General features: G+C 40.8%; 1 protein-coding gene and 1 pseudogene across 6 annotated transcripts in view; both read left to right on the top strand.

The window, feature by feature from the left end:
* GUCY2F (guanylate cyclase 2F, retinal) overlaps window positions 1–21,534 on the top strand; it is a 91,021-nt gene that overhangs the window by 47,230 nt on the left and 22,257 nt on the right. For 4 of the 5 annotated variants that reach the window (XM_084790131.1, XM_084790133.1, XM_084790129.1 and 1 more), the window contains 4 exons: window positions 739–828; window positions 8,383–8,559; window positions 10,755–10,911; window positions 17,038–17,187. In XM_084790131.1, coding sequence (XP_084646257.1) covers window positions 739–828; window positions 8,383–8,559; window positions 10,755–10,911; window positions 17,038–17,187 — 574 coding nt within the window. The remainder of the gene's footprint in view (window positions 1–738; window positions 829–8,382; window positions 8,560–10,754; window positions 10,912–17,037; window positions 17,188–21,534) is intronic. The other variant, XM_084790132.1, reaches the window with a different exon arrangement.
* LOC311602275 (BCL2/adenovirus E1B 19 kDa protein-interacting protein 3-like) lies at window positions 19,231–19,849 on the top strand (annotated as a pseudogene). The gene has a single exon. The product of its transcript is annotated as a BCL2/adenovirus E1B 19 kDa protein-interacting protein 3-like (transcript).

Raw genomic sequence — 21,534 nt, forward strand, 5'->3', positions numbered from 1 at the left:
TTTGTGTTTCAAAAGTTAAGAATCAATGCTAATTACTGATATTTGATCGTTACACATTGTACACATGTATCACATTATCACATCGTACCCACAAACATCTAAACTTAAAAAAATGATTATGAATGGAAAAAGTTGGAAATAGACTACTGAAAGGGTCTAGGTGACCTATTACTCTGGCGGTACCTGTATGGGTCAAAATAAAAAAATATTTAATGTACATTTAAATCAGTCACTTAAGATTAAGGTGTGAGAGGGCCCCCATCTCCACCCCATGGCCTGTCACTCGAGAAACTATGAATCAAGGTAAACGCTGCAAACCTTTGTGGCACTCCATCTCCGGCCTTGCATTTCCCACTAGAGACGCCTCAAGGCAGTGGGAATTGCAATCACCACCCATCGCCATAAATCGAAGCAAGCTCTGTGCTACATCACTTAGCTATGAACAAATGAACTGGCCCAGAACTTTCTGCAGTTAAGGAAGACATTTCAGAGTGGTAGCTTTGCTTTTTCTGGGAGCTGTACACCTGTGTGTTGTTTCCCTGGCCTGAGTGCTTTGACACTTTTAACTTTAGCTTCTTTGTATGAGTTCATTTTAATCTAGAATATGGAGTTTCTATAGGGTAGAGGATGTGGAAGGAGAAAAAAAAACCCTTCTTGTATTGAATTTTACTCTAAGCCTTTTATGTGGGTGAAGCTGCTGACAACTAAGTCTCAGTGTTCTTTCCCTTTTCTTTCCAGGGTGACTGGGTGTGGCTGAAAAAGTTCCCTTCTGGAGATTTTGGGGACATTAAGTCCATCAAATCGAGTGCAAGTGATGTATTTGAAATGGTATGAAAACGTCTTATTTATATACATTCCTATTCAGACCAGTCCTAGGTAGGAGGCAGTCTTAGAAAGCCAGTGCAAGTACAACGTTGTTGTTACTAGATTGCTATGATCCTGTGACCCAGTGGCAAAGTCATGAAAATGAAAAACTCTGAATGCGAAGCAAAGAAGGAGCTTCATTAGTCTGAGTCTGTCACCCAAACTCCCCGAGAGCTTCCCTTCATGCCCCTATTTGCAAAATGTCTGTCTGCTTTTTACTGCCTTCCCTCCTGTGCCGAGAAGAGAATTAATTAAATGACAATACATACAATGCTTCTTGCATATTTCTGACATATAATTCCTTTAGAAAAAGATGCCTATTAAGATAATTATCAATTAAGTATACCATAATCACCTACATGCCCATTTTCCAGACCTGCTAATTATTGTTTGAAATACGGTTATTTTCCTAACTCCACTAGCTATGTTCAGAGTGTCCTTGGATGGTTGACTTAAGGAAGCAGGCTATGAATAAGTCAAGTATGATAATTTTTTAAGCCTCCTCCTTGGGGCTCCTTGTCTCCACCTTGAACTTGGATTGGCATCCGTAAAAGATTTGTGAATATTGTCTTTAGTTCTTTCAAACGATAGCAACAGACCATTTCTGCACATTTTTAAAGCAGGCAAGTCATTCCATCAGATATGAACAAGGACCAACTCCATGCAGATCAGAGTGGAAGTGAAGAAAGAAAGGGAGCAAGGGATGCGGCCCCTGGGGATCCAGGTGTGCCCTAAGGGTTAAGATGAAACACCGTGATAGTTTATGCTATAGGTTCCTGTATGGCTCTTTGGGTTCTGTTAATATGACAATTTCTCAGACTTCTATTTCTTCATCTTAATATTTTTGAAGCGTTTGGATCAGTTATTAGTAGAGCGACCCTCCACCTGGGTTTGCCTAGTATTCACATGGTTTGCTTTACACATCTTTACCTAGATAACTTTGGGAGTGATGTCGTTTTTGAGCACTTTATCCAGAAGGCACACAATGTGGCTGGTGATGTTAACTTTGAGTGTGTTGCTGAGCTATATAGCTTCCTGGCCAATGAGTTACTTTTCCTCATTGTAATTATACATTATTTTTTACACAATTTGAATCTATAGAAATAGTTTGCTCCTTTTTGAGATAGGATCTTACTCAGTAGTAACACAGGCTATCCTATAACTCACTTTGTAGTACAGGCTGTCCTCCAAATCATAGAAACCATCCGCTCTTAGCCTTACAGCAGCTGAGATTAAAGGTGTGAGACACCATGCTTGGATCTTTTTTATTTTATTTTATTTTTTTACTTTATTAATTTATTCTTGTTACATCTCAATGGTTATCCCATCCCTTGTATCCTCCCATTCTTCCCTCCCTCCCATTTTCCCCTTATTCCCCTCCCCTATGACTGTTCCTGAGGGGGATTACCTCCCCCTGTATATGTTCATAGGGTAGCAAGTCTCTTCTTGGTAACCTGCTGTCCTTCCTCTGAGTGCCACCAGGTCTCCCCCTCCAGGGGACATGGTCAAAGGTGAGGCACCAGAGTATGTGAGAAAGTAATATCCCACTCTCCACTCTACTGTGGAGAGTGTTCTGTCCATTGTCTAGATCTGGGTAGGGGTTTAATACTATTCAGCTATTAAAAACAAGGAATTCCTGAAATTTGTGGATAAATGGATTGAGCTAGAAATGATCATAATGAGTGAGTTCACCCAGAAGCAGAAAGACTCAAATGGTATATACTCACTTATATCTGCATATTAGTCCAAGGGGCATGTCCCACGAAAGCCTTCACTTACCGGGAAACTGAGACAGAGGGGAGGACATTGTAGTGGGACTCTAGATGAGAGAAGCATGGGAGAATGGCAAAGTAGAAGGATCCAGAGGGTCCTAGAACCCTACAAGTAGAACATTATGATAGGCAGATTTGGGCCCAGGGGTCCCGCTCAAACTAAGGATCTTTTTTATTTTTTACAGCCCACTCTTATTCACTATTTTACTTACTAATTGATAATTTTATAGTACTAACATTTTCTGTACTTATTGGTTGACATTTATTATAAGAAAAACCTTCCCTTCTCCCCTAGTATTTATATTATTTTAGTTTTTAATCATTATACGTGCATAGGCTTTCCAGTTGGTTAGTTTCCAGTTTGCCAAATTTCTGGTCCAAAAAGAAAAGGAGTTAACACAGTGCACTTCTGTCCAATGTTATCTGTAAGTCATATATATGTACTTCTACTTCTGATTGTCAACTTTTTTATCACGTTGTTTTCTTCTACCTATGGAAATGGTTGTTATTCATCCCCTTATTCTGTTAATATAGTAAGTCACATTGCTTTAAAGTAAGAATTGAATAAACCTTGACATAACTGGGATAAGTTCCACTCGGTCATTACATACTATCCTTTCAAGTACTCTGGATGATATTTTTAGGGATTTTTTTTTGCAGCTATGTTTATCAGAAAGATTTATTGATTTTTAAAAATCTTACATAGCCTCACCAAATTCCGGTCAATGTTTTTTATTTACTATTAAAATTTCCTTATTGTTTAATTCTATGATTTTTTTCTTTGTATACTTTGATGCTATAGTGCTAAGGGGATGCACATTAGTGTATTAATAAGTATCTGCAGTAGTGTCTGTGTGAAAAAATAAATACCCAACTTTGAATATTTTCTGAATGTACTTTCATTATGAGTATTTTCTTTCTTTCTTTTTTAATTACCTATGTAATATCACCAAACAAAGAGTTGAAAGAATTCTATAAAATTAGTTTCCTGAGATCCAATATGAGTCAGCTTCAGGACACAGCTACTCATGCACATTTATGATAGCACGGTCTTAGCTTTTATCATTACAAAACATTCACTTTCAGCTCTGGGAATACTTATTTGCCTGCCATGTTTTATTCAATAATAGTATAGCCACTCCAGCTTTCTGATTTGATTTTGTGGTTTTTTTTTGTTTTGTTTTGTTTTGTGTTTGGTGTTTTTGAGACAGGATTTCTCTATGTATCTTTGGCTATCCTGGGCTTGCTTTGTAGACCAGGCTGGCCTGAAACTCACTGTAGTTCTCCTGCCTCTGCTTCCCTGAGTCCCGAGTGCTGGGATTACAGGCATGTGCTACTGCTGTATTCTATTTTTCTATCTTTTTACTTTCAATCTATTTTTTTTGGATTTAATGTTCATTTCTTTCAGGCAGCATACATCTGTTGTTGGGTTTTGTTTTGTTTTTTATCTCCTCTGTGCTGTTCTGCAACTCCTACCCAGTAACAATAATCTGCAGTACATTGAGGCATCGATTGAAGTAGTCCAAAGTTTGATCTGTCAGTTTTCCTCTAGTTCATCTAGTTCTCTGTTTTATTTTGTTCATTCTTCTTGCCTTCTTTTGGACCAAAATTATGTGGAGGCACTTCAGTTTGTTTCTTATATTTTCATTTTAGGTATACTTTACTGAATTTTTAAATTAATTGCTCTAGAAAGTTCCGAATGCATTTTTAAATTAAATTAATTTATTTATTCACTTTATATCCTGATTGTAGTCCCTTCCTCCTCTCCTCCCAATCCACTCTCCCTCCCTCTTCCTCCATCCCCCCTCCTCTATTCCTTAGAAAAGGAGAATACCCCCTCCAGCTTATCAAGTCTCATCAGGACTGAGTGTCCTCTTCCCCTGTGGCCTGGTGAGGTAGCATTTGAACTTGTCACAATATACTTAGAGTTAGTATTATTACCCCATTCCCTAAAATATGGCAACTTTGTAGACACATTGGTCTTTCCAGCTTGTCTCCATTCTTTGCTTTACTGTTTGAATGTATACTACCCTCATGTATATCATGAACCACATAATGAAGGCCAATATTGACTTTAAATGTTCATATATATTTTATAGAAATCAAGACAATTAAACAAAGTACATTCTTTTATGTTTATCAATACATTTACTATTTGTTATAATTTTTATTTTTTTTTCTAATAGTCCCAACACTGCTAGAAAGAAGTGGGAACAAAAAGTGGTATAAATTCTTAAAAGTCAGGGACGAGGAGACGGCTTGGCAGTTCAGAGTAATGGCTTTTCTTTCATTGGACCCTACTTCAATTCCTAGACCCTGTGCTGGGTGGCTCACAGTCATCTGGAACTCCAGTACTTGGGGATCTGCCACATTATTCTGGCTTTCATGGGAACACAACGGATATGCCATACACTCTTACATACATATATACACAAAAATAAAAATTAAAAATGTAGTTTTTAAAAAGCTCAAGAAGTCCCTTGGCTTTTGCAATATATTGGTCTGTGATATTAGATCATAACATTTCTATTATAAGAGCCAGGTACAGCGATGCATACCTGTAATCCCAGCACTTGGGTAGGCAAAGGCAGGCAGATAGATCTCTGTGAGTTCAAGGCTGACCTGGTCTACAAAGGAAGTCCATGAAAGCAAAAGCTACACAGAGAAACCTTATCTTGAACAAACCAAAAACAACAACAACAACAACAAAAACTCCCCAAAACCACAAAAACAGAACAAAACAAAAAACCCAAAACAAAACAACAACAACACCCCAAATGAAACAAAAACATGGTATTCTTGATTAGGAGGTGATCCTCCTTCAAAACAGTGGTTCAGAAATCCAAGCTATAGCCATCTTATGGCTCTCTTATGTCCTATGACCTTATAAACATGTATATTTATGCACAGAATTGGAAAAATAATACAAAAGGGAATATATTTGCTTCCTAAAAGCCTTAACCTAGAAAAATGGAACATAGCCCTTCTCTTCTATCCCACTGCGTGTACTTCATATTGATATGAAGACTAGGGAATGGGAGTTAAATTATTTTCCTAATCAATTTTTATTATTTCTAGAACACAATTCCAGAGCCCAGTAGTTTTGGTTGTTTGCTTTGTCAGAGAATGAAATCTTAGAAGATGCTTAAATTGCTACATGTAACCTGAGGTTGAAGCAGACTCATAATTGTCACGGGTGTCAGGCTTTTGTAGACTTAGTACGCAGATGAGATAGTCAATAGTTATCATTCCCATGATGACTAACATAATTTGCTGAGATTATCTTGTTGAAGGTGTTACATTATAATCTGGACCAGTAAATGGACAGTCATCTTCTCCAAACTCTATGTGATAATCATTGAACTCTTTCTTTCATTTCCCATCTATTGACATGAGATTTGTAGCTCCAATATATGTCTAAGGTCTAACCTGCTTCTATTCATTCAGTGTTGCTATCATTCTAAATCTTTGTGTACCTGAATGTGTGTACACTTACATATATGTAATTATACATGGCTGGAGAGTTGTACTTCCTATATTCAGGGGACTGGTTCAAAAACCCTTCAGATACCAAAATCCATGAATACTCAAATCTCTTACAAAAAAAGGGAACATGACCTTGTATCCAACCTATGAATACCCTACTATATTCATTGCCTTGATTATTTGTAATGCCTATTATAATACAAATTTCATGTGCAAAATTGTCTTATTGTTTTGAGAGTAACAAAAAGCTATGTAAATGTTTAATGTAAATACATTTTTTCAAATATTGATCTATAAATTAGCTTATTGTGCAGTTAATGTACAACTCATACACATATATGTATGTTTGTGTGTATTTATGTGTAAACATGTTTGCATAGTACTGTTCTAGGATCAATAAGTATAATGGCCAATTTAACCAACATTTTCTTGATGTTACCTGACTTCTCTGATATTTAGCGTATTTGTGTTTTATAATGCTAACAATATTGGTCTAAATAGAACTACCTTTATTTTATGGCCTCCCTCTTAAGACATTTTTAATGTGAGCTGATCCTTATTTTTCTATCCTTAAGTGTTGATATAGTTTTTCTTCTCTATAATTTCCTTGGGTATTCTCATGTGCACATTGATTTTATCTACAATTTACATACTTACATTCTGTCCATCTGATCTCAGATCATACCTGTTTCCTAAAATCTAAATCACAAACACATAACACTCTAAAGAAGTTCCAAGCAGTCAAACAGTGGTGGCACACACCTTTAATCCCAGCACTTGGGAGACAGTAGCATGTGAATCTCTGAGTTCGAGGCCACCCTGGTCTACAGAGCAAGTTTCTGGGCAGCCAGGACTGTTACACAACCCTGTCACAGGAAGAGGGAGAAGTTCCAACTTGATGTTCATGAGTAATTTCGCTGTGGAACTTTTGGCTTTCTCCACAGCGAAGTTTGATTTTTCATTTGCCTTGGTAGATTATGTAAAATCTGAGCCTAAAATGGGAATTCATGTTCAAGTTATATAATGACAGAAGAAGCAAGGTAGAGCAGAGGGAAAAGATAAGTGAATGTTTGATCTCATCTGGAGGTTAGTAATGCTATAATCTCATGGAGGACATTCTGAAGCACACAGGAAACTACATTGTCTCATGTAGGCTGAACTTGTGTGTTTTCCCCATTGAATCTTTGCCTGAGGTCTATGAGTGGGACCTCGCCTCTTAGTAAGGTGACTCTAGGCCATAGGACAATTTTCTTGAGATGGTAGTGAATGTAAATTGTTAGCTAATATGTATAGCATAGCAGCTAGATAGAGAATGAATAGTAAACAGTATACAGGATATGGGCAGAGCACCGCAAAACCTGCCACTACACTTTCCTCAAATCTCCTGTGTTGATGTGTATCATGACTATCTATTTAGAAACCCAAGAAGAAGTCTGAGAATGATTATGGAGGGGTACTTTTTCCTGTCTTACATCTATATAATTGAAATATTAATAATGTATAATTAAATTACATACCAGGGTTGTCTATGGAATTATATAACATATATGAAAATGAAATTATGAGGCCAGGCATGGTGGCGCATGCCTTTAATCCCAGCACTCAGGAGGCAGAGGCAGGCAGATTGCTGTGAGTTTGAGGCCAGCTTGGTCTATAAAGTGAGTCTAGGACAGCCAAGGCTACACAGAGAAACCTTGTCTCAAAAAAAAAAAAAAAAACAAAAAAATTATGATATTTACTCCATGGCTCATTGCCCCTGTCTATTGTTATAACTTGATATTTCTTTTTCTCCCCATTGTACTGTAGTCTGGGAAGACTAAACCTGTTGTGGTTCCCTCAACTCAGAAGTATTTTTCCCCTCCAACTTTTATGTTCTTCAATAAAGCCTAGTTATCAATTCTTTGGAAAGCTTCCTTTGATACCTGCCTCCCTCACTGCCTGTCTGAATGAGACATTTAACCTCTCTGAGCTCACTCAACATCTTATGGTCTCTCTTAAAACACATTACATGAGGAAATTTAATTTTCAGATCACTTTCCAATTACTTTGTGCTGAGTATGAGCTCTCTGGGACAAGTGCCTGCGTTGTTTTTATTTTTTTCTCCTATATTTTATTTAACTTTTTACAGTTTGCATAAAGATGATGGTCTTCATCATGACATTTTGCACAGTCTTATTGGTGTACCTTTTGTGTATTATAGGCAACAGTCAGCAAGTGAGACAAGACAGCTGTGACTGGTCTCTGTATGTCTTCTTTGCAGATGAAAGACCTGCGGCATGAGAATGTCAACCCTTTATTAGGCTTCTTTTATGATTCAGGGATGTTTGCCATTGTGTCAGAATTTTGTTCTCGAAGGAGCCTAGAAGACATACTGACAAATGATGATGTGAAACTCGATTGGATGTTCAAATCATCACTACTGCTGGACCTCATTAAGGTTAATGGCAAGACTAAGGGAGTCTTGGGTTTTCCTCACAGATTTGAAATTTGCAAAGAATTTGGCTTGTTGTTTGTGTTCTATATTTAGGTTTGCAATGTAAGATTCTGAGATGTTTTCTTTCCTGTGGGTTATTGTGGTTATTTCACTCCTCCACCTTGTCTCCCAAGTCCTGACTCCTCACCACCTCACCGCCCTTTTGCCCATATGCATTATAGAATGTTGATAACAGGAAGTACTTGTCTGTGTTCCTTCTCAATTTGAGGGACAGACTTTGCTCTCTTCTTCTGTTTATTATCAAGCTCTCCTATGCCTTTAACCATATTTCACTTCTCTGCTTTGTGGATATGGGGAAGCACTCATCCCCAGAATCTTTAACATTGCCAAAAATCAGCTGCTGGCTTTCGTTTTCTAAAGATGTGTCACCTTGTAGGACTAGACGATGAGACTTTGCATGTCTGTGTGGCTGTGAACCTCTGCCATAGGACAAACTGATTATATAAGGTAGCACCTCCACTCTATGTCCATGGAGTACTACAATGGGAATCTATGCAAGTTCCATAGATGAGCTTCTGTAGAGCCATTGAACTCTATGATATGTCATAAAGCTCTGTGTATGTCTATCTTAATGGACTCGGACTGAATAATTGATTACTTGTTGAGCTATGTACATATTAATCATAGCCTTGCGAGGAGATATGGAAGGGGAAGACATCATCTCCTTCTCATTGTAAGATGGCCATGATTAACCCTCTCACCCAGAGGCTCAGAGATACTAAATCAGACTGTCTTTATTTTACAGTATCTACCACATGTAGTTGGTTCTTAATACGCATTTCTTAGCTGACTATTAAGTGGCAGAGCTGATAATAGAATGCTGTGATGATTAATATTGTCTTACCCAATGCAAATGAAAATCTCCTGATTCCTATTCTATTGCCATTTCTACTCTAAGCAAAACCCAGCTAATTAAAATAGAGGTCTGTAAGTGACAATCTTCTTCTGTCCTGTGATGAGTGATATTCAAACACTAGTTGGCCTGGGAAAAATCTTGCCCATTGGAGACTTGGCTTGCAATTAGTGGAGACTATGGCCTTCTTGAGAGCACAAAATGGAAAGCAGGGGATTATGAAAGGGTATCAGGATGCAAAGCAGAGACAATTAACTGCAAGGACATTTGGTATCATCAATTCTGAGATGACTGCACCAAAATACAGATGTCTTTCTGTGCAGAAGGATTAAGCCCATCTGGTGGAGAGTTCTTATACATCATATTTGAATGTCATGTTAATGCTTTCAAGCAACTCTAGAGTCCAAAATACCTAGATTTCTTCTCCATTTAGCTATTCTTTTATGTAAAAGTAGTATATTAAATTAACATTTAAAATCAAATGCTATAATATATATGGGAAAAATATTGATATTTATCTAACCCTCTTCTTTCATCACCTCTACCCTAAGTTAGTTACTTATAACAATTTTATTTGTTTTTAATACACATGCTATCACATAACTTGGCAACTCACTATTTTGTACTTTCTATTTGGCTTATAGTTATATTAATATCAATACATACTGATCGACATTATTCTTTGTAAGTATTGCAGAATTTTCAAGCATAAGAATGTATGCTAAATCTAGCTACTCCTTTATTGGTTAGTTTATTTCCAATTACGCACCATAAAATCAAAGCTGCAATGTATGCTCTTGTCTGTTTGTTAACATATATGCAAGCACACATGCTTTTTCTGAAGAATTGAAAGCTCTACAGTATATATATATTTTATTTCTTTGTAGGTCCTGTTAAATTGCCAACCCTCTAAGCCACATCAAGCTTCCACTTCTGCTGATAATGGATTGAGAGTTGTATTAGAACTAGTGAGGAAAATCAGAATCTCTCATTTCCTGGCAATTTCATGTGAATGGATCCATCTTGTGCTTGAAACGTCAACAGGTCTCCCAGTAGCACATAATTCTCAATAAACATAAGATATGATTCTTAATCAAAGCCAAACATTTTAAAGCTAGAATGGACCTAGACATCTTATCAAAGGTTTCCCTTGTTTGTGAATAAGAGAAAAAAATCTGAATTCTGGATCATAATCATCGATGCCATTAATAATCTCAGAAATTAGCTCTAAAAGTACAAAACAGTTAAAGAAGTGCCTAAATAAATTTTGTTGTATCATCTACAGGGAATGAAATATTTACACCACAGAGAATTTATTCATGGGAGGCTAAAGTCTCGGAACTGTGTGGTAGATGGGCGTTTTGTACTAAAAGTGACAGATTATGGCTTTAATAACATTTTAGAAATGCTGAGACTCTCTGAAGAGGAACCTTCTGAAGAAGGTAAGCAATGAAGTGTACCCTCGGATGTACACAGGGTAACTTGAAGGTTCAAATGAAACTATGCATTGAATTAAAGCCTTAGGGTGATTTCAACTCCTCACTTTTGTTGAAAATCCAGCCTCATTTCCAAGCCAAGAGACTTGAATGAAGTCTGCATGCTGTAACCTCCGTGCAGCCTTTCCTTCCAAACAAAGCCATTGCAATAATGCTCTGTCCCCGCTGAGACAGGATTAGGCTGTATTGTTTAGACACCCCAGCAGTCCCGGGAGAATCTTGATGAGTGCTAGGCACACAGTAGGCGCTCAATAAATACTTGTCAGATTGAATGGAGAGTAATTTAGAAGCTAGACTCCCACAAAGTATATTCTAGAATGGTATGTCACTGGAGCATATCAGCACCGTGCAAATGAGTGCTCTATGGGTTGTGTCTGTGGTTTCAGACAGAGTGGCACACTTGTAAGTGAGTGGGCATGCTGGTGACATCCATTTTGTATTTTTGTCTTCTGTCTAGTGCACCAGCATACTGAGGAATGCCTGGCAGAATCTTAACTCATCAAATCAAAAAGAGAAATCTGAGGTGTGGGAGAGCAGACAATCTTTCAAAAGGGGTGGAGTGAGGGGTGTAGAAAATGGTGGTGGGCTGACGAGTGTTAAAACTGCTGACTTCATTATACATTATACATGCCCAGATGGAGAGCAGGTCATTAAGGGCATCATGTTTGCACTTCTCAAAATGCGTGCAATGCTAAATTGTACGAATCCATCTAGTCCAGCTCACCCATTTACAGACACAGAGATTCATGAGTTACTCAAACTATACAGCAACTTCACAGCAGTTCAGTTGAGGTCTTACCCAGCCAACAGACCTCAGTGTTCTCTTTCTCTGTCCATTCATGTTTTGGAAGAGTTGAAAGTCTTGAAAATGATAGTGACAGCTGTGAGATTCCCCTTCTCCCTTTCCTGCCCTGGTCCTGACATAGCTGTACGGTAGTTACTTGTCTAATTCTAGTTTGAATGCCTGGTTTGCCATGTGTCTTACTTTACACTAGGGTGTTGGGATAATAGCTGCAGAGATGGCAGGTACTTGAAATGTTCTATAAAAGTTAGACATGTAGAAAAGGCAAAACCCAATACTTTCCCATAATTCCATTTAATTCACATTAGGACGTCTGTTCTTAAAGTGGGGAAAGGATGTCTTCAGTTTGTGTGTGTATGCCTCTGTGTGAGCACACCTGTGTGTATTGTCTACTGTCGCTGTCTGTATCTTGGTTTTTCACTCTTATTTTACTTCACTCTCCAAACTGCAGCCTATTCATCACATACTGCAGCCAGAGGGAACTTTCTAGACTGTAAATCTGATTTTGTTATAGGTGTCCCTCACCAAATGGCTTCCCATTGCCTTTAGGTTAAAGTTCAAATTCCATTATATGACATGCGAGTCTTACTTGATTTGGACTTACCCATTTCTCCCCCCCCCACAGTCCCCCCCACACCGCCGCCCCTGCCCCGTCTGCTGAACGCTGAACTCCTTCAGGTTGTTTATGTATGTCGAGCTCTCTCTTCCTTCCAGCCCTTTCACATGTGCTGTGCTTTCTGTCTGGGATACTCTGCCTTTCTCATCTTCATAAACATTTATCTGACCATAGCTAAGTTGACCTCTTTTAGGACTCAGCTTAAGTATTGTTGCATTAAGTGGTTTCCTGTGACCCCCTTATGCCCAGCCAAGCTGCTCTTTTCAAGATCTTTAAGGTCCCCACATTCACTGTGGATTTGTACTTTGTTAGTAATCCTTTATTCAGTTGTCCTTTCCTTATGCCTGAACCATAACCGCCATGAAGGTAAGAAGCAGGTTGGAGTCCCTCACGTGTGTGTCTGCTTCTCACTTCTCATAGCAATTGTGGTTTGAATGTAGGGAAGAGACAACCAAGTACAGTATTATACAGTATTAGTAACAGTGTACAAATCCACAGTGAATGTGGGGACCTTAAAGATCTTGAAGAACTCTTTAGCTGGGCAGAAAGGGTCATAGGCATATTGGGTGGTGCTCAGGGAGAGTTGTGGAAGAGTTGGGGGAAGGATAGAAGGGAGGGGGACAGAGCTCCACAGGAACACCAACAGAGGCAACTAATCAGCGCCGGGGGTGGGTGGGAGTGGGTGGGTGGGTGTGGGTGGGAGTGGGTGGGTGTGGGTGGGAGTGGGTGGGTGGGTGTGGGTAGGAGTGGGTGGGTGGGTGTGGGTGGGAGTGGGTGGGTGGGTGTGGGTGGGAGTGGGTGGGTGGGTGTGGGTGGGAGTGGGTGGGTGGGTGTGGGTGGGAGTGGGTGGGTGGGTGTGGGTGGGAGTGGGTGGGTGTGGGTGGGAGTGGGTGGGTGGGTGTGGGTGTGGGTGGGAGTGGGTGGGTGGGTGTGGGTGGGAGTGGGTGGGTGGGTGTGGGTGGGAGTGGGTGGGTGGGTGTGGGTGGGAGTGGGTGGGTGGGTGTGGGTGGGAGTGGGTGGGTGTGGGTGGGAGTGGGTGGGTGGGTGTGGGTGGGAGTGGGTGGGTGGGTGTGGGTAGGAGTGGGTGGGTGGGTGTGGGTGGGAGTGGGTGGGTGGGTGTGGGTGGGAGTGGGTGGGTGGGTGGGGGTGGGATCTTACCAAAACTGAAGCGGCAACCAAGGACCTTGCATGGACTGGACCTAGGCTCCCTACATAGATGTAGCTAATGTTACATCTGTTTGATCTTCATGTGGGTTCTCTAGTAAAGGGGAGCTGGGGCTGTCTCTGACATGGACTTTGTTGCCTGCTTTTCAATCAGTTCCCCCTTGTGAGGCTGCCTCACCAGGCCACAGGGGAAGAGGATGCACTCAGTCCTGATGGGACTTGATGAGCTGGGGTGGCTCGGTGGGGGTGGCTCTCCCTTTCTGAAGAGTAGGGAAAGAGGCGAGGGAGGAGAAGAGGGAGGGCGTGTGGGACTGGGAGGAGAGGAAGGAGGGGCTACTATTGGGATGTAAAGTATAAACAAAGAAATAAATAAAATATTCATTAGATTAATGGATGAATGAAATAAAAGGAAATGTTGCAGCTGGTCTCCAGCCTTAAATGATGAAGCTTAGAGAGTCTTGTAATTGGACAATGTTTGAAACTTACTTAGCTCAACTTTTGCTTCAGGAAAATTGAGGTTCAGAAGAGAAAACTGACTAGGGGTCAAGATGGTGGTTTTAAACTCAGGTCTCTTGACTTCCAGTTCTATACTTTTTTTTTAAGGCTGTATTATCATGGGTCTTCAAAGTTGACTTTACCAATACAGCAAGCTCAGAGGAAGTGGTGTCTGCAGCTGATACAAAGGAAGCCAAAATAATTTTTTTCTAGTCTTTCTGACGGTCCACGACTAATGGTAGCTAGTGGCTCTTACTTGGTTCTGGAGTGGAGATGAGAATGAGTGTTCATCACAGTCCTGTCTCAACTGTATGAATGCAGTCCAGACACAAGCTCATTTTAGCCATTAACAACAGAGACACCGGTGCCCTCTCAAAGCACTATATGGTAATGATTTTAGTTAATCACCTAGCTTTTTGCCAGGCAGTTTGCTTGCTTCCCCTTGTATGCTTTTAAATGTATAAGGAGTGCAGGCCATGAACAAGGACTGTTTTTTTGTTTTTGCTTTCAAATATCTACTCTGGCTCTCCTTCCTCAACCCCCTCCGCTTGAAATCCAAATCCGACAGTCAGAGAAGGCATTCCTTTGACTAAAGGATTATCCAGTCACATCCGTATTTTTGTAACTATCATTCTTTCTAGGGAGGGAGGCATAAGAGCAAAACCACTGCCCTGGGTGAACCTGTCCTGTGAGCAGAGACTTTCATAGAAGTCAGTGTTGGGTGGGAAGTCAGAGGTGCATGCTGCTGGGAACAGATACTTGAAAGGCCAAGTGAGAGGAAGGGTACATGAAGAAGCAAGAAGGCATATGCTCCAGCCTTTTTATCATGGCGGTCTAAAAATAGGCTACATTGCTGTTTCCTGGATTTTTACTAACAAAATACATCATCTCTGTTTTCTCTTCACCTTCTTGCATCATAAGAACTTGTCTTCTAAACTCCCTTCCTAATGCTCCCACTTTAGATGTGATAATGATAAATAGCTACCTCCAGCTCTAGCCCTGGCCCTAGCTTCTGTATCCATATATTGGCTATAGCATCATTATCTGAACCCTGGCCCTAGCATCACTATCTGAACCCTGGCCCTAGCATCACTATCTGAACCTTGGCTCTAGCATCACTATCTAAACCCTGGCTCTAGCTTCTGTATCCGAAGCCTGGACCTAGCTTCTGTATGTGTTAGCAGGCATACTCCAGCTTTCTGATCTGAACATGAACATATTTATGTCAACTCCTCTTTCACAAAGCCCAGGAAGGGGAGGTGCCTGACCCTGTCACTTCCTTTTTTATATTGTAGCCCCCCTCCCGCCACAGTATATCTCGTTCCTGGCTCTGCTGCTGCACTGCACCCCCATTCAGGTCCCTTTCACTTGGGGGGACAGCTCTTACTCTTCTTCCTAGCTGATCGCCCTGACTCCAGCCTTTCTCCTTGCATCCAGCTTGTGCAGGTTGCCAGATTAATCTTCCCAAACAGAGATTTCATCAAATCCCTCTTCAGCTCCAGCACCCCTACTGCCTTTTGTATTCACTCCAAATGCCTTCTCCTTTGGCTCTCAGGGCCTCTCACCTTCTGCCCTCATTCTTCTCGCTACCCTCCCTACCCCCACTTCATCAAGCCCATTATTCCTTAACAGAGCCCTTCTCTGCGGCCCTTCACTAATCTACTTACCACCTTTCCACCACCCCGAACAATTTGCTCCTTTCTGCCTCTTGTTCTTTTGCACATACTGTTCTTTCTTCCTGCAAAGCCCTTACCTCTCAGCTCTAGAAGCTGCACCCTTGACCTTCTTAATGGGCACATTTGAGATTTAACTTTTCCAGGAAGCCTTCCTGGATTAATTTTGCAAGCTCAGATGTTTGTTACTGTAAATCTGATGAAATTACTCATATTCAATGATTTTTCAACTCACAGAAATGGTGATTTTTATATAGTCCAACAACAACACTGACAACAACAAAAACCCAACTCCTCTCTTGACTTTCCCTTTTATATTATAAAAGTCAATTTCTTTATATGTTAAGGTATCTGCTATGAAATAGTCCAATGCTCTGACTGCTAAAAACTATGAAAGAAGCAATACATTTTACCCCATATAGGGCCTGAAGTTCAGCAGAACACAGCCATTACTCAAACTTGGTTTTTATTTTTTAATATATTTTATTAATTTATTCATATTACATCTCAATGATTATCCCATCCCTTGTATCCTCCCATTCCTCCCTCCCTCCCATTTTCCCCTTACTCCCCTCCCAAACTTGGTTTTTAATAGATCCATTTCCTTGTCCTACATAGTTGTTCTCATCAGTATTAGCCCTTTTGTATTGCACTAAGGGATGCACATGGATGTCTTACTCTCTGGTCTGTGAATACTTCTTGGGCAGAGTAAAGGCTTGGTTCATGATTGGCACCATTTTTCCACATAGCATAGTACCTGGCACATAGTAGACACTCAATAAGTATTTGAAGAACCAGGTAGTAGCTGCTGTACCCTTTTTAGCTCTATAAGAAACACAGGAGGCCTGAGGATGTTCTAATCCTCTCAGAAAAGACCTGGAGAAAGCAAGTTGTGAATCCCTGAGGCCCGGCACAATCAAATTACCAGACACATATAGATCTTAGCAAGCAGCAAATCCATGGCAACGAGTCTGGCAGTGCCCTTGCCTTTCCATGGAAACCTGCCAACTGCTACTTGCAGCTCAAGAGAGTGAAAAAGCAAGCACCAGATAGTGCTTCTCCTTCTGCAGTCCTGACGGTCCCCACACCTTTATACTGTATCTTGCTGCATGGTTGTGGGGTGTGGAGAGAGTAGTGTGCTTTCTCTACATGTGTGTAATCCCTTAGATGAATAGATTCAGACCCCGAGGGGCCCTAGCATGCCAGTCTGTCTAATAAAAAAATATAAAGCAGTTAATAAAACAGCACCCTTAGAGCCCTTTAGGGCATTGCAGATGTCAGTTAATCCTCCTTGCATTTATTAGATAATTCTTTCTTTGCAGAACTGCTCTGGACGGCCCCCGAACTGTTAAGAGCCCCTGGGGGCATCAGGTTAGGTTCATTTGCGGGAGACGTCTATAGCTTTGCCATCATCATGCAAGAAGTGATGGTCCGGGGTGCCCCTTTCTGCATGATGGATCTGCCTGCCAAAGGTAAGCAGGATGTGAGAAAAAGACACTATGGGCCCACTGTGTCCCATATTAGCAAGCCGACCCAGGCTGTCATATTTGCCAGAAGACTGTCAATAGCCTGCTAGCTTGCAAAGAGCTAGTCTGTTATATGAAGGTAGGGCTTGGAGCCAGGCAGCTTTAGGCATGTGGAAGAAATTCCCTCATCCAGGAAGCTAGTCATTGTGCAAACTAGGACATAAGCCAGGGTCTTTAGCACCTATGTCAAATTTCTCCTCCAATATGCAGTACTACTGATCTCTGAGATGCTTCAGTGCTTACCATGATTCTCTGTGATGTCAATCTTCTCCTGTAGCATGTCATAGATTTTTCAGGCCTGTCTCCCGTTGAAACCTTTGAGTGTTAGGTATGATCCATCAATTGAGGATAAAAATCAATGAATGAAAGTTTTGGGGTAACAAGATAGCTGCATATTCTCAAAGTGTGAGCTCGCAAGATGCTTCGTAGCTACAAATGTAAGAATAGTAAGTTTGTAAGTTGAAGCTCTTGGTGACGTCACCTTAACCAAATGATCAAGGTTGCCATCACCTATAACAAGACAGATCTACATCATGTACCCTTGACATGATGTACTTAGGTAAGTGTATCACCTTTGTGTGCATCATCTGCTTTGTGCTAGAGATAGGTACATCTCTTTTGTGGTGCGTTGTTTCTGAATAAAGCAATAGCAAAAACAAAAGCAAAGCATAGCCTCAGTCCTAGTTGAAAGACATTTTACAAAATAACTGACCACGACCTGGGCATGGTGACATAATCCTATAATCTTAGTTCTTGGGAGGTTGAGGCTGGGGTGTGGCAAATTCCAGGTCAGTGTGTGATATACAAATCAACAAACAACTGGTCAGTCCTTATGAAGGGCATATAAACCATGAAAGATAGGAAAAGAATGAAGAATTATCACAGTTTGGAAGAGACAAAGAAACAACAGTTACATGAAGAAAAAGGTCTGGAATTGGACCGTGGAACATAAAAATATATACTAAAGAAAATACTGATGAAATCTAAGTAAGGGCTGTGGTAATAGTATTATACAAATGCCAATGTCCCCAATGTTCTTTTGTGTTCACATTACGGAAAGCTCAGTAAGAAGTATGCAGGCAATCGCTAAAGTATTATGACAACTTCTCTGGAAGCCTAAATTTACTTCAAAGTAAAAGGATGTTAAAATGTAGGAAATGTTACTAAGTTATGGTTCTGTCTTTTACCAGGGTCAGCATCCCATGTCACACCTCTATTTAAAGCCCTCCAACTTTTCTTCACCTGTCTCTAAATGAAGCCTAGGCTCCTGATATGCCATGCTAGCTATTGATATTCCATTTACTTTCTGCTTCTCTTGAGTTTATCTCTTGTCACTTCTAGTAATCTAGTGCCTTGAGAGTACATGGTCTCCCCCACCCCTGTGCCTTTGCGCACGCCATTCATAATACCTCGGATTTCCTCACTTCCTTCCCAAGTGACCTCATTCAACTCCTGTCGCCAACTCTGGAAATTGTCTTTTGACTTGTTCCATGTGCATCAGGTAGCCCCATCTGTTCTTATCTGTATCCATTTGTTCTGTCTAATGCGTGTGTAATGTTTTTCATTGCTTATCTCCATGGATTGTGAATCTTCAAGGCTAGGAAACATGCTGGGCCTTAGCAGAGAGCAGACCCAGTCAGCTGCATGGATTCTGACAAAAAGTAGCCTTTCTGGAAAAGTCTTTTTCCAAGGGGGTTCATTCTTATGAAATCCATGACACTGAAAGCCCCTTATATTGGCTTCTCTGGGTGAAAGGAGTAAAGGCTGTGCTGTAGAAGGAGCCGAGAAATCAGAGGCAAGAGCAGGACTCCTTAATGTGTTAGGATATGCAACAGCACCGCTGAAGTGTTACAGAGGTAGAAAGGGCCATCAAAGTTGTATTGTAGATGGAGAGGTTCAAAGTTAAGGGCAAGGGACTCAACTTGTGTTGCTGCACAGCCTGATATGGTGCCATGCCACTCCCAGTCTCCCGGCCATGTGAAAAACAACTGTGAAGAAGGGGAGCAGTCTCTGCCGGCCCTCTGGCCTCAACAGTTCCTGGGTGGAGCAACCCATGAACAACAGCAATGGCAGTGACTATGAGAATGTGAAGAATGGGGCCCTGGAGCACGTCCCTTCCTCATCTTCCATCCACAGTAGAGACATGGAGAAGGTCCTTCTGGATGCACAGCATGAGTCAGGACAGAGCCGCTCCAGAGGCCGTTCTCACTGTGATAGCCTTTCACCACAAGAAGATGGACACATCATGTTTGCTGTTCAGATGCACACTAGCAGGGACCACAGCTCTCAATCCAAATAAGTTGTAGATGGAGAGAAAGAAGTTGAGGCTTTGAAGAAAAGGGCAGGCTGGGTATCAGAATGGTCCAATAGACCCTAAAACATCCCTTCCAAAGAGTTCCATTTCAGACACCCTAAACATAAGGAAGTGTGGAGCCACGAAGAAAAGGGGCATTTTCTCTGCAGAGTTCCTAAAGGTCTTCATCCCATCTCTCTTCCTTTCTCGCATGTTGGCTTTGTGACTCGACATCTATATTGGAAAATGACTGAGCACACCATCTGCCAGCACCTACTGAGGCAAATGAAATCCCCTGGAAACACATGGCCTGTGAAGTAGTGTACTGTAGTTTGAATTTGGGACCTATTGTAACCTTATTTTGACATACTCAAATCCAATAACTGTCAATCCAATATTTCACTCAAACTCTGTTGAGGCATTTTACTAACTTTGTTCCCCTTTTTGGCCTGTAAGACACTTTAGAGAGTCTTAACAGAGTTTACTGTTGTTTAGAAATTTGCAAGGGCTTTTTTTTCAGCAATGCCACCAGCAGATTATAATCTTGTCAACAACGCATCATCTCCTCTTAGTAGCACCAGGCCACACCTGCATCCTTCATGCTAGAAGCTGTGTTCTAGCCGTGCAGCTACATCTCTTTCTAAATGAGATCAGGTTTGCAAACAATACTATAAACGCTCTGTTTAGTCTTCGCTTTGTTTTCCAGGACAAAACCAAGCGTCGCTAAGCTTGGATTTATAGTTACTAAAAAGAAAACCAACCCCCCAAAAAGCAATACACAAGGGGAAAATATCCTGGAAAATAAAAATTACTTTATACAAACAAACAAACAAACCAACAAACAAAAGTTAAGGGCAAGGCAGGTGCAGTGGCGCCTGCAATCCCAGCACTCAGGGAGGCAGAGGCAGGCAGATCTCTGTGAGTTTGAGGTCAGCCTGGTCTACAAAGTGAGTTCTGGACAGCTAAGGCTACACAGAGAAACCCTTTCTTCAAACAAACAAGCAAACAAACAAACAAGCAAACAAACTCCAAACAGTTAAGAGCATTGGAGAAGAGGAGACTTGGGATGAGTAATGAGTCTGAAGAAATAGTTGGGGGCCATGTTAAAGAACTGGATTTTATTCTGTTAGCAATAGAAGTCATGAAGGGATTTTGAGTAAGATGCATATTTTTAGAATGGTTTGGAGAAGTTCAGGCTGGAAGGAACAAATTAACTAGAGGCCCAGTAGATAGTGACGTTGGGAGCTAATGATTTTTTCCTATTTATAAAGTTTTCTGTGTTTGTAAACAAAAAAAAAAAAACCAGACAGACAAAACAATAACAACAACAAAACCAAACTCAGTTTGGATAAACTAAGCCTTTGGCCAATAAAGACTTGGTCTATGTAGGGTTCTATGATCTTGCAGTTGAGACCTAAGGCTTTGAAAGCAGAGCAGTGTAATAAATGAAGATTGCTTGAGTTCTGACCTGTATTCTGTCACTACCTATTTGACTTTTAGCAAGTTACTTACTCTGTGTGTTCCAGTTTTACCATCTACAGACAGAGTAAGTGTGCTTACCTCATCTGTTTGTGCTGAGCATCCAATGGAACAACACAAGCCAAGTGTCCATGCTATGTAGCTAGGCATCTAAAAAAATGTTCCATTCAAAGTGGCATTTATTGGCCAACAGCCTTGAGAGTCACAATAAGGCCCTGAGTTGTTCACTGTTGTTCTTAATTCCCCTTGTTTAGTGATTATCCAGGGCCAATCACATGCACCTTGTCTGGATATAGGCTAACAGAGAAGGCTCCATGTCTTTGTTGTAGTAATTGTGAGACTTAGGTGAGTTGGGGGCAGTTGAAAGAGATAAGGTATTGAAGTTGCAGTAGTGGAATTGGTGTCAGATAAGCCACATCTACAACCTAGCAGAAGCAGGATAACATGGTAACGGCGACTCAATTCCACTAACAGTGCAATTGATGAGTTTCTCACTCCGCTCCCAAAAATTTGACACGGCC

This window comes from Acomys minous, assembly GCF_964271855.1.
Source record: "Acomys minous genome assembly, chromosome: 7".
Lineage (NCBI taxonomy): Eukaryota > Metazoa > Chordata > Mammalia > Rodentia > Muridae > Acomys > Acomys minous.